The sequence below is a fragment of the Myotis lucifugus genome, unplaced genomic scaffold, assembly GCF_000147115.1.
Source record: "Myotis lucifugus unplaced genomic scaffold, Myoluc2.0 scaffold_743, whole genome shotgun sequence".
NCBI classification, from domain to species: domain Eukaryota; kingdom Metazoa; phylum Chordata; class Mammalia; order Chiroptera; family Vespertilionidae; genus Myotis; species Myotis lucifugus.
In genome coordinates this window covers 11,110-23,285 of record NW_005871791.1, presented here as the reverse complement: position 1 = coordinate 23,285, position 12,176 = coordinate 11,110, and the positions used below count along the sequence as shown (strand labels likewise).

Sequence of the window (12,176 nt, the reverse complement as noted above, 5' to 3'; positions counted from 1 at the left end):
CTTTGTCTTAGAGTCCTCTGCTTGATCCATTCATTCTAGAAAAAAAAGAGGAGAGATAGTGCCTGCGATGGGTTTTTCATTTTTTTTTCATTTTTGTACTTTTAATTTTTTCTGGAATCCCAACCCTACAGAGCAATTGTAGAGAAGTATAAAAAGCTCTATATACCCTTTACCCAGATTCATTAAATGTTAGCAATTTCCTCCAAATATATATGTCTATCACATATACATACATATCTGTCTGTCTTCCTTCCTTTTTTTTCTTTCTCATTTATTTTCCCAGATTTATTGAGATATAATTGGCATATTACACTGTGTAAATTTAAGGTATACAATGCAATGATTGGATATATGTATATTGGAAAATGATGACCACAGTAAGGTTAGTTAGCACATGTACCACCTCATAGTTTTAACGTGTGTATGTGTGTGTGTGTGTGTGTGTGTGTGTGGTGAGAATTTTAAGATTTACTATATTACCAGCTTTCAAATATGCAGTGCAGTATTGATAACCATAGGATGTTTTTAGGGGCACAGATAGCAATCCGTTGGCCAGAATTCAATTTCATGGTCACACCAAACGGAAAGGGAGGCTGAGAAGTGTAATCTAGCCATGAGCCTTGGAGAAAAAGAAAATAGATTTGTTGACTTGCTCATTAATCTTTGCCACTTCTCCCCTCCCCTCCCCACCACCATGCTCTCCACACAGATCACTCCTCCTTGGTCCCCCGTTTCTCCTTATGCTGGACTCCCTCCCATGGCACCCCACTGACTCACCTCTTCCTTTTCCCAGATCTCACACGATCAAGAGGACTGTATAGCCTTCAAAGTTCACCAGTACTTTAATGTGGGGCTCATCCAGCCGGGGGCAGTCAAGGTGTACTCTTATTACAACCTGGGTGAGCAGCCAACCTCGGGCCTGGGGTCTGAGGGTCCCAAGGTTCTATAAGATGGGGGTCCCAGGGCTTGGTGATTGGGGACCTGGGAGTCCCAGTGTTCAGGACCTAGCAACCCCAGGTCTGAGGGACTGGAGTTGGGAATTGAGCCCAAAGGCATGGTCATGGGTGGAGGCTCTAGTTCTCTGATGCCTCCTACTCCCTCTGCCCACAGATGAGTCTTGTACCCGGTTCTACCACCCGGAGAAGGAAGATGGAATGCTGAGCAAACTCTGCCACAATGAAATATGCCGCTGTGCTGAGGGTGGGTGCACAGGACCCAGGAAGTGGCAGGCCACGCCCACTTGATACCCTGCTCCCACCAGTCCTACCTTCCTTGGTGGTGCTGCAAGGGGCCCCAAAAGCCCACACCCAGGGGACACCAAGAGGGATGGGTCTAGGGCTGACCACACCCATGGGTGGCAGGCCCTGGATGAGAAGTGGAGCTTAGGTCATGTCCCTGCCACCCACCCCGCAGAGAGCTGCTTCATGCACCACTCAGATGACCAGGTCACCCCAGATGACCGGCTGGACAAGGCCTGTGAGCCAGGAGTGGACTATGGTGAGGAGCAGGTGGGGAGACACACGTGCAAGTGTGATTGTGTGTGAGTGATGGTGTGTATGGCTGTGGTTGTGTGGGTGAGACTATGTGATGGCAGGTGTGGTCTTGGTTGTGTGTGTGACTGGCTGTGAGTGGCCACATGTTCATGTGTTTCAGACTATGGTTGTGGGTTACTGGTGTGTGTGTTATTAGAGGTCATGATTGCTGGGGTACCATGGTTATGACTGGGCTGGGTATGTGCAAGAGTGTGAACAAAGGTGTTTGTGAGTAGATGTGGTTGTGTGTGTCTGTGAGAGTGTGGTTGTAAATAGCCATGACTGTGTGAGATGGTGACAGTGGATAGGCGTAGCTGTCCCTGTATATACCATGAGTTGTGAGTGGCTATAATTGTGTGCAAGACTGTAGGTGACTATGTGTGAGATGGTGTTGTGAGTGACTGTGACCATATGTGGCTGTGTGTAAGAGATGGTGGTTGCAGGTGACAGTGTACAGGAGTAACTTTCCTTGTGTATGGGATGAGTTGTGGGCGGCTGTAACTGTGCACATGGCTGTGGGTGACTATGTGAGATGTTGGTTGTATGACCCTGTGTGGCTCCATGTGGCTACTTGGGAAGTGATGTGACCAAGTGCCCTTACAGGTAGGCTGCCTTGCTGTCCAGCCTTCCCATGACCCATGCTGGCCCCTCGTTGTCCCTCCTTTTGCCCCCCTCTACCCCCTGCAGTGTACAAGACCCATCTCCTCAGGAAGGAGCTATCGGAAGATTTTGACGAGTACATAATGGTCATCAAGCAGATCATCAAATCAGGTCAGCCCTGGTATGCCTTCTGTCTTTCCGCCTTCCCCTCCCTCCTCCTGCCTCCTCCATCCCAGCTCAGGGTCGTTCTCTCCCCTCCAGGCACCGATGAGGTGCAGCCTGAACAGGAGCGCAGGTTCATCAGCCACATCAAGTGCAGAGCAGCCCTGAAGTTGCAGGAGGGGAAACACTACCTCATATGGGGCCTCTCCTCAGACCTGTGGGGAGAGAAATCCAAGTGAGTGCCCAGCCTGCACATGTGTGTGCTTTTCCCACCCACCCTTCCAGGGCCCCTCCTGACCTGCCGTGTGTCCCTCCTCCCCAGCATCAAGTACATCATCGGGAAGGACACCTGGGTAGAGCTGTGGTCTGAAGCAGACGAATGCCAAGACGATGAGAACAAGAACCTGTGCAGGGACTTGACCAGCTTCAGTGAGAGGATGGTCGTCTTTGGCTGTCCCAACTGAGCCCCCCGCCGGGGCGCCCCCCCCCAATAAAGCTTCAGTTGTATTCCATGTGATCTCCCAAAGTCTGGACGTCTTTGTGAGATGGAAAGCAACAGCTCTGTTCCCGAGCTGCCTCACCTGCATCTCAGCTCAGTCCGTACTTGAAATCCCCAAGAATCTCATTTGCATTCTCGCCTGTGCACTTATGCCCTCACCATTCTCACCTGCAGCTCACCGCCCACTCACCTGAGTTCTCACCTACCTGCTTACTTGCTTCTTACTGCATCCTCACCTGAATTTCTCCCGCATTCTCATGTAAATCTTTACCTCCTCTCTTACATGCATCCTCAACTACATCCACCTGCATTTTCTTGCATCCTCACCTGGCCCCCCACCTACATGTGTGTCCGTAAACATACCCGTATCTTTACTTATATTTTCACCTGCATCCGCACCTGTTCTCATACTCCTCATTCACAGCTCACTATCTCCAATGGCATTCTCACCTGCATTCCCTTTTGTCCTCTAGGCTCACCTCCCAGTTACCTCTTTCTAGATGGGCCTGAGCAGGCTCCTCCATGCTTCTGAAGGACCCAGTGGGGAGGCTGTGCCCAGGAGGGGGTGGTAAGGAGCAGGCAGCATGATATTTCCGGTGGGGGAACCTGAGTGAGTGAGGGGAATGCATGAGTCAGCAGTTGAGGAGACAGTGCTGGGGCTGTTGTGGTCACAGCATCACCAGAACTGAGTGGGGTGGTGGGGTGGTGGGGTGGGGATGACAGCCACCGGGTTGAGTGGAACTACTGGTTGCAAAGTGAAACTGGGACTCCAAAGGCCTCATATAGTATCTAGATCCTTAAAGACCATTGAGGGTGGAACCCAAGCACAGGGTTCTGGATCCGGTCGTCATGGAAAAAACCCCTACGGCCTGGAAGTCACCCCAGCACAGCCACTTGGCCCTAGAGCCCCTGGTCCTAGAAACCCCCACCTCCCACTTCCAGGATGGTGGGGGAACACATTCACAGCCAGCCCCTGCTTCCTCCAGCCCCCACTTGCCAGAGATTTCCATCGAGGGGAGATTCAAGGACCCTCATCACTCACTAGGTGTCCCAGCTGACATCTGCCTGCTGCTCCCGCCCCCGATGTGCATCTTCTCATTTCTTTTCTTGCCTGTTTCCCCTTTCTCCTGCCCTGGGTCCATTGTCCTCATTTCTTTAACACCTGGGGTTTGGTGTTGCTTGAGCACCTACGGTTCTAGGCTGTGAACATTCTGAAGACAGCAGAGAGTTGATTTCAGACGGCGAGGAAAGGAGAGCAGGGCAACGTGAGAAGGCCTGACTGTGATGGGGCCACCAGTAAAGGTCCTTTACATGAGGGTGGTTCATGTCCTGTGTGAACTTAGCCAGGCCACGGAGACCAGCCGTTTGGTGAAACACCAGCTAAATGTAAGTAGGAAGGTATTTTAAAAACGGGATTCACATCTCTTGTCAGTTGACTTTAAAAGCAGTTTACCTTAGCCCAGCCAGTGTGGCTCAGTGCTTGGGCATTGACCTTCAAACCAGGAAGTCACAGCTTGATTCTAGTCAGGGCACATGCAGCTCAATTCCCAGTAGGGGGCATGCGGGAGGCAGCTGATCAATGATTCTCTCTCATCACTGAAGTTTAGATTTTTCCCTCTTCCTTCCTCTCTGCAATATATATCCTATCTAATAATAGACAAACATGGTAATTGACCGTACCTTTGCTATGCCTCCCATCGGCTAATCAGCATGATATGCAAATTAACTGCCGGCTAATTTGCATACTGCAGGCAGGATGGGCCAGTGAGAGCTGCCATTCAGCCCCCATGTGCTGCCTAAGCCCCGCCCCCAGCGGGTACCCCTGTCTGCAGTCCTGGGCAGCGGGGCTTGGCGGTGCGATCAACCTGAGGAAGCCTATTCTGACAGGAATCCTGCAATGGGCTTCTAGTATATATATATAATAGGTAAATATACTAATGAACCGGGATGCTGTAACAGATCGACTGGACAGGATATTGCACATGCAGCATTGGGGGAGGGGTGACAGGGGCCTCCATGAGGGTGGGTGGAGCCTCGTGATTTCAAATCGTGCTCTGGTCTCCTAATATATATATAGTTGAAAAAGCAGTTTATGTTTGATAATGTGGGCGGGTCTCATCCAATTTACTGAAGGGATGAAGAGGAAACAAATAAATTGGGTTTCCTGAAGAAAAAGTGATTCAAGACAGCAGTGTAGAAATTCTAGCCTTCAGACTAAAAGCTGCATCAACTCAACTGAATCTCTAGCCCACTGGAGATTTCAAACTTGCTGAGCCACACAATTGCATGAGCCAACTCCTTAAAATAAACCTCTGTTTCTCTGTCTTCCCATATACAAATAGACAGATGATACAAATTAAATATAGATATAAATTAGATACAGAAACCCATGCCTATTGCAGATGGTCATGGATGTCTCCTGTGAAGGGGCGGTTCTTGAGTCAAGGCATAGATGACAAGGAGGACGTGGAAAAGACTGTTTCAGGCAGAGGGAACAGTACATGCAAAGGCCCTGAGATACCTGTTGCAGGGTGAGCGAGGGTACAAGGGCTTCAAGATAGTGACACCCACTTAGTGTCTAAGCTCAGGGGATGGCAAGCTTTTTCTCTAAAGGGCGAGATAGTAATTATATCGGGGTTTGAGGGGTGAGAGATAAAATGGAAGCTATTATTAAGGCACTTCCACCCTGCCACGCCATTTGCTTAGGATGGGCCACTGGAGTGATGGGCGTGACTTGCGGCCCACTGCTGGAGACATTCTCTGGATGAAGAGTGATCAATCTGAGGCTTGGCAATCTAAGCAGGGGCAGTTGTGGGGGTGATCCCCAAGGCCAGTTTCTGTCTCTGCTCCAGTTCTCAGCCAGCCTGTCCCTTCCAGGCCCAGCTCTCTCATCTGGATAGCTGGCCAGAGGCACGGCGACATGTTGAGTGACCCACCCCCAGCAGAATGAGATTCATCCACCTTCCAGTCACCAACAGAGGACATTCCATGTTGGGGTGGTCAGTGTGCCCATCACAGAGCGTGGGCTGTGGTCAGGTTTGGGCTGCTGGTCAAGGAGGCAGAGTGGGGTTTAGGGGCAGAGGAGAACCCCCAGCTGTGTCTCTACAGCTCACTGAAGTCCCATTCCTGAGAACTGCTCCTGTAGCTGTACAGAAGCAGGAGGTCCACTGGATTTGACCTGCTTAATTTTGCTAATAAGCTACATAGGAGGCCATTGAAAGATTTTATATATTTTTTAACTTTGTAAATGTATTTTTATTGATTTCAGAGAGGCTGACAGAGAGATAGATTTATCAATGATGAGAGAGAATCATTGACTGGCTGCCACCAGCACGCCCCCACTGGGGATCAAGCCTGCAACCGGGCATGTGACCTTGACCAAGAATCAAACCATGACCTGGTTCATAGGTCGACACTCAGCCACTGAACCATGCCGGAAGGGCCACTGGAAGATTTAAACAGAGGGGAGAAGAGAGCTACCTTAAATGTTAAAAAATCTAATGCAGGCCATTTCAATTCTAGTTATGTACCCCAAAGAATTTAACCCTGGTACTGTGACAAATATACATGCATGCAGGCTCACAGCAGCATGATGCACAGTAGCCAAGAGTTGGAAGCAACTTAATGCACATCAACAGATGAAAGGATACACTAATGTGGTTCTTCCACATAATGGAATACTATTCAGCCATAACAGAGGATCAAAGCACTGACACTCACTATGATGTGGATGAGCCTTGAAAACATTATACTCAGTGAACAAAGACCACACATTGCATATTTCCAATTTATGAAATATTCAGAACAGGTAATTTTATAGAGCAAGAATGAAAACTAGTGGTTGACTGGGGCTGGGAGGATTGGGAAATGGGAAGTAACTCCTTAATAGCTATGGGGTTTCCTTTGGGGGCATTGAAAATGTCTTGGAACTAGATACAGTTGCACAACATTGTCAATGTATTAAATTCCACTGAGCAACTTGCTTTGAAATGGTTAGTTTTAGGATATATGAACTTCACCTCAATAAAAGAAAATATAAATAACTAAGGAAGGTCACACTAACTAGAGGATAGAGAATGAATTGTAAGGTGACAAGAGGTAAAGCAGGACATGCAGCTGGAAAGCCACTGCAACCATCCACCCAAGAAATGATGGATGCCTTAATGTGTCAGTCCATTCGGGCTACTAGAACAACATGCCTTAGACCAGTGGTTGGCAAACCGCGGCTCGCGAGCCACATGTGGCTCTTTGGCCCCTTGAGTGTGGCTCTTCCACAAAATACCACATGTGGGCGCTCACATACAGTGCAATTGAAACTTCGAGACCCATGCGCAGAAGTCGGTTTTTGGCCTGGGCGAGTCTATTTTGTAGAAGTGGCGTTAGAAGAAGTGGATGTATGTTCGCTGAAGTCGACCCCTCAGATTGAGGACATTTTTAGCAAAGGCCAGCTTAGGAGTACCCTAATTAAGTTAATAACAATGGACCTACCTATATAGTTTAAGTTTAAAAAATTTGGCTCTCGAAAGAAATTTCAGTCATTGTATTGTTGATATTTGGCTCTGTTGACTAATGCATTTGCCGACCACTGCCCTAGACTGTGTGGTTTAAACCACAGACCTTTATCTCGCACAGTCTGGGAGCTGGAAGCCAAGATGAGGGTGCCAGCTTGGTGGGGTTCTGGAGAGAGCTCTCTTCCTGGCTTGCAGATGACCACCTGCTCACTGTGTGTTCACATGGGAGCGAGAATCTCTCTCGCCTGTCATCTTCTAAGGGCACTAATCCCATCACTAGGACTTCACCCTCATGACCTAATAATCTCCCACAAGTTCCACTCCCAGATACCATCACATGGGGGGTTAGGGCTCCACATATGAATTTTGAGGGACACAAACATTCAGTCTGTAGCACTTAGCTCAGGTGGTCGTGCTATCAAGGAGGCGACAAGACCTCGGTGTTTGTCTTCTTGAAGGAAAGATTTCCACTATTTGGCTGTTGTGAATAACCCTGCTCTGAACATGGGCGTGCAAGTATCACTTGGAGTCCCTGCTTTTCATTCTCTGGATATAGAACCAGAAGTGGAATTTCTGGATCATATAATAATGCTATTTTGTATTTTTTGAGGAATCACCATGCTGTGTTTCATTGTGGCTGCACCATTTTACATTCTTAACAGCTCCTCAATCCTTCTTTCTTGCATATTTTGCAGTGGCTCTGCATGTTTCATATGTGAGACCACGAGATCAAGCTTGTTCATACACCTTTGAAATTAATGTCTTTGCTTTTTTGTTGCCTTAAGCTATCAAGCTCAAGAGGGATGCTTCAAAAATATCTCTCTTTTGTGTTGTCATTTTCTAATGTAAGGTACTTTACATTCTTTTTAAAAAAAACTCACCTTGAGATATGTGTTTTTATTTAATTGACTAGGAGAGGTGAGAGAAACATCCATCCGTTGCCTCCTGAATGTGCCGCATTGGGGGGATCAAACCTGAAATCTTTTGGTGTATAGCATGACTGAGTCATCTGGCCAGGGTAATATTTTACATTCTTTTTATTTCCCCCCATTCCAGGTCTTCAAATTCTGCACAGCATTTTACACCAATAGTACATCTCAATTCTTACCATCGCATGTTGGAGTAGTTTTGTCTTTTTTCCCCCTTCATTGATTGTGAGACTATGTTTTTAAGCCCATACACATTTAGAATTGTTATATTTTTATGACAGAGACTTAGTTATTTCTAGTAATGCTTTCTACATTAAAGTCTATGTTGTCTGATAATAAAAGGGTTAAATCAACGTTCTTTCTGGCTATTTACACCCTTCAATTGGCAACTGGTTGCACTGTTTATATTTAAATGTAAACATGTTACTGGATTCTAATTTTTTTTATCCAGCCTGACAATATTTGTCTTTTAATTTCAGTATTTAGACCAATGCAATCCAATAGGATTGTAATGTGAGCCACCTCTGCAATTTAGAATTTTCTAGAAGCCTCAAGGTTTTGAAAAATGGTGAAATTAAATTTAAATATTTATTTTATTTAACAACATATCAAAAATGTTATCTCTTCAAAGTCCGGATCATCCACATTTCAGGTACTCCAGAACCACTCGTGGCCACTGTATGGAACAGTGTAGATTTAGACGATGAGTTAATTCCAATTATTGGTATGTATGGATTTATTTTGTGTTTTCTGATTATTTCTCCTTTTCCATCTTGCTTTTCCCTCCTTCCTTGCCATTTTTGGGATTATTCCTTTTCCTCATTCCAGTCTCTTCTTCTTCTTAGTAGGGAAATGACCCTGCCTTATTCCTATCCTTTTGGACACTTCCAGAGATACTTTAATTTATAAATTTAATCTATCAAAATCTCACGCTATTCAGTCTTTTTCAATTCCAAAGCCTCTGGAATGGTCTTCCTGTATCCACTCTCACCCCCTACAGGCGGTTCTCTGCACACTGTCAAAGCGAGATTTTAATTAGATATTTTGTTGTTGTTAATCCACACCCCAGTATATTTTTACCATTGATTTTTAGAGAGAGTAGAAGGGAGGGATATAGGGGGGGAGAGAAAGAGAGAGAAACATCGATATGAGAGAGACACATCGATTGGTTGCCTTGGCATGTGCCCCGACCAGGGCTGGGGATCGAACTTGCAATCCAGGTAGGTACCCTTGACTGGGAATCAAACCCATGATCCTTTGGATTGAGGGACAACACTCTAACCACGGAACACACCGGCCTGGGCGGTTACATCTCTTTTGAAAACATATCACACTTATTTAAGATCATACATAATCTTAGGCAACATCTGTTTGACCAAAGAAAATTTTAGAATAAAATGTATTTTCATACTCTTCCCAAAATGAAAATTACTAAGCAAAAGGAAGAAAACATTTCAAGTATCATGAAATTTGAAAGGATTGAGAAATCACTTTATTTTTAGTGGTTAAAACATCCTATATTTATTTGTTTATTGAGGCATGACTGACAACAGCATAGGGAATATAGTCAATAATATTGTAATAGCTATGTACTACAATTATGGTACCAAGTGGTTACTAGAATTATTGGGGCGATCACTTCATAAATTGTATAAATATCTAATGTCTATACTGTTCACTTAAAACTAATCCTATAAAATAAAAGGGTACTATGCAAATCAACTGTACAAGTGGAACAAGTTGTTGCTCTGACACTTAAGGCAAAAGCTGCCCCCTGGTGGTCAGTGCGCTCCCACAGGGGAGTGCCACTCAGCCAGAAACCAGGCAGACGGCTGCCTCCGAAACAGAACTAAGGAGGCCTAAGCCCTCAGTCAGACATCCCCAGAGGGTTCCTGGACTGGTAAAGGGCGAAGGCCAGGCTGAGGGCTTTCCTCCCCCTCACCCCAGTGCACGAATATGGTGCACCAGGCCTCTAGTATAAAATAATATTGAATGTCAACTGTAATTTTAAATTAAAAAACTAAACACATTTTATGTATATTATCTCAATGAATTTGAAGATAAGCAAACACCTGTAAAACTGTCACCATAATCAACTCTATCAGATTAACCATCACCTCTACAAATTTTCTTCCTTCCTTCTATTCTGTGTGTGATAAGAACATATAATCTAAGATTACCCTTTTTTTAAAAAAAAAGATTGGCATTCTTTTAAAAATTTAAGCATCTAATACATTCTTGTTAACTATATGCCTTATGCAGCATGGGAGATCTCTAGGACTCATTTCTTTTTCCAAACTGAAACTCTGTTGCCATTAAACAATAACTTTCCATTCCTCTGCCCAGACCCTGTCTCCTACCATCTACTTTCTGTCTCTACGGTTCTGACTCCTCTAGGGATGTCATATAAGCAGAATCACATAGTATTTGTTCTTTCATGTCTGGTTCATTTCATGGAGCATAATGTCCTCAAGGTTCATCCATGTTGTAGCCTGTGTCAGAATTCCTTCCTTTTTATTGCTGAGTGATATTCCATTGTCTGGATGGACCACATTTTGTTTGTTCACTCATTTGTTGATGGGCATTTAGGTTGTTACTATGTCTTTGCTTTTGTAAATAATGCTTCAGTGAACATGGAAGTACAGATATCTCATCAAGATCCTGGTTTCAATTATTTGAGTTTATACCCAGAAGAAGGATTGATTGATGGTAAGGTTGGAGGAATATACCTACTGTTTTCCATTGTAGCCGCATCATTTTGCATTCCCACCAAGAGAGCACAAGAGTTTTAACCTCTCCACATCCTCAACAATACCTGTTATCCTTTGTGTTTAAAATATATATATTTCAGAGGAAGGGAGAGGGAGAAAGAGATAGAAACATCAATGATGAGAGAGAATCATTAAATGGCTGCCTCCTGCATGCCCCAAATGGGGATCAAGCCTGCAACCCAGGCATGCGCCCTGACCAGGAATCAAACGGTGATTTCTTGGTTCTTAGATCGATGCTCATCCATTGAGCCAAGCCTGCAGGCCTGGCTGTTGTTGTTTTTTATAATAGCCATCCTAGCAGGTGTGAAGTGATATCTCACTGTGGTTTGGATTTGCATTTGCCTAAAGGTTAGTGATGTTGAGCACCTTTTCCTATGCCTACTGGCACTTGTATATATTTTTGGGTGCATGATAATATTTTTCTCTTTTTATTACTTTATTATTTATTTATTTATTTATTTATTCATCATTTACTTTATTGGGGTAACATTGGTTAATAAAAGTACATAAGTTTCAGGTGTACACTTCTATAATACATCATCCGTATATTGTATTGTGTGTTCACCACCCCACGTCAAGTCTCCTTCCATCACTATTTGTCTTCTCTTTACCCTGTTCTACTTTCTCCCACCCCTCTTGCTAATATTTTCATTATAACTTTTGCATATGAGTTTGTGAAGGAAATTGAGGCTTTCTCATAAGTGCCTTTATGTGCATTTATGTTGGGTATATATCTAGGGGTGCATTAGCCTATGCTCAATCTTCAAGAAGAAAAACAAAATAGAGTTACTCTGGCACTGTCTGGTGTTGCTCAGTGGTGAGAGTGTTGATCTACACACCGAAGAGTGGCAGGTTTGATTCCTGGTCAAGGGCACAGACCTGGGTTACAGGGCTGATCACCAGTCCTGGTTGGGGAGTATATAGGAGTCAACCAATCAATGTTCTCTCTCTCTCTCTATCACTCTCTCTTTCTCTCCCCTTCCATCTCCCTCCCTCCCTTCCACTCTCTCTAAAAAAATCAATAGAAAAAATATCCTCAGGTAAGGATTAACAAAAAAATAAAAATTAAAAATATATATTACTCTTCCAGATATGAAGACATGTTATATAGAGTAATTTAGAAAGTGTGGTTAGTGCAAGAAGGGACTACAACCAGGTAGAATGTAAATGTA

General features: G+C 44.8%; 1 protein-coding gene across 1 annotated transcript in view; it reads left to right on the top strand.

Annotated features, from left to right (window-relative positions):
* Positions 1-2,758, top strand: part of LOC102442843 (complement C3-like) — a 34,620-nt gene extending 31,862 nt beyond the window's left edge. The window contains exons 36-41 of the mRNA XM_006105982.3: positions 794-899; positions 1,111-1,200; positions 1,414-1,497; positions 2,220-2,303; positions 2,394-2,529; positions 2,617-2,758. Of these exons, the coding sequence (XP_006106044.1) occupies positions 794-899; positions 1,111-1,200; positions 1,414-1,497; positions 2,220-2,303; positions 2,394-2,529; positions 2,617-2,758 (642 nt within the window). The remainder of the gene's footprint in view (positions 1-793; positions 900-1,110; positions 1,201-1,413; positions 1,498-2,219; positions 2,304-2,393; positions 2,530-2,616) is intronic.
* The last annotated feature ends 9,418 nt before the right edge of the window (positions 2,759-12,176 follow it).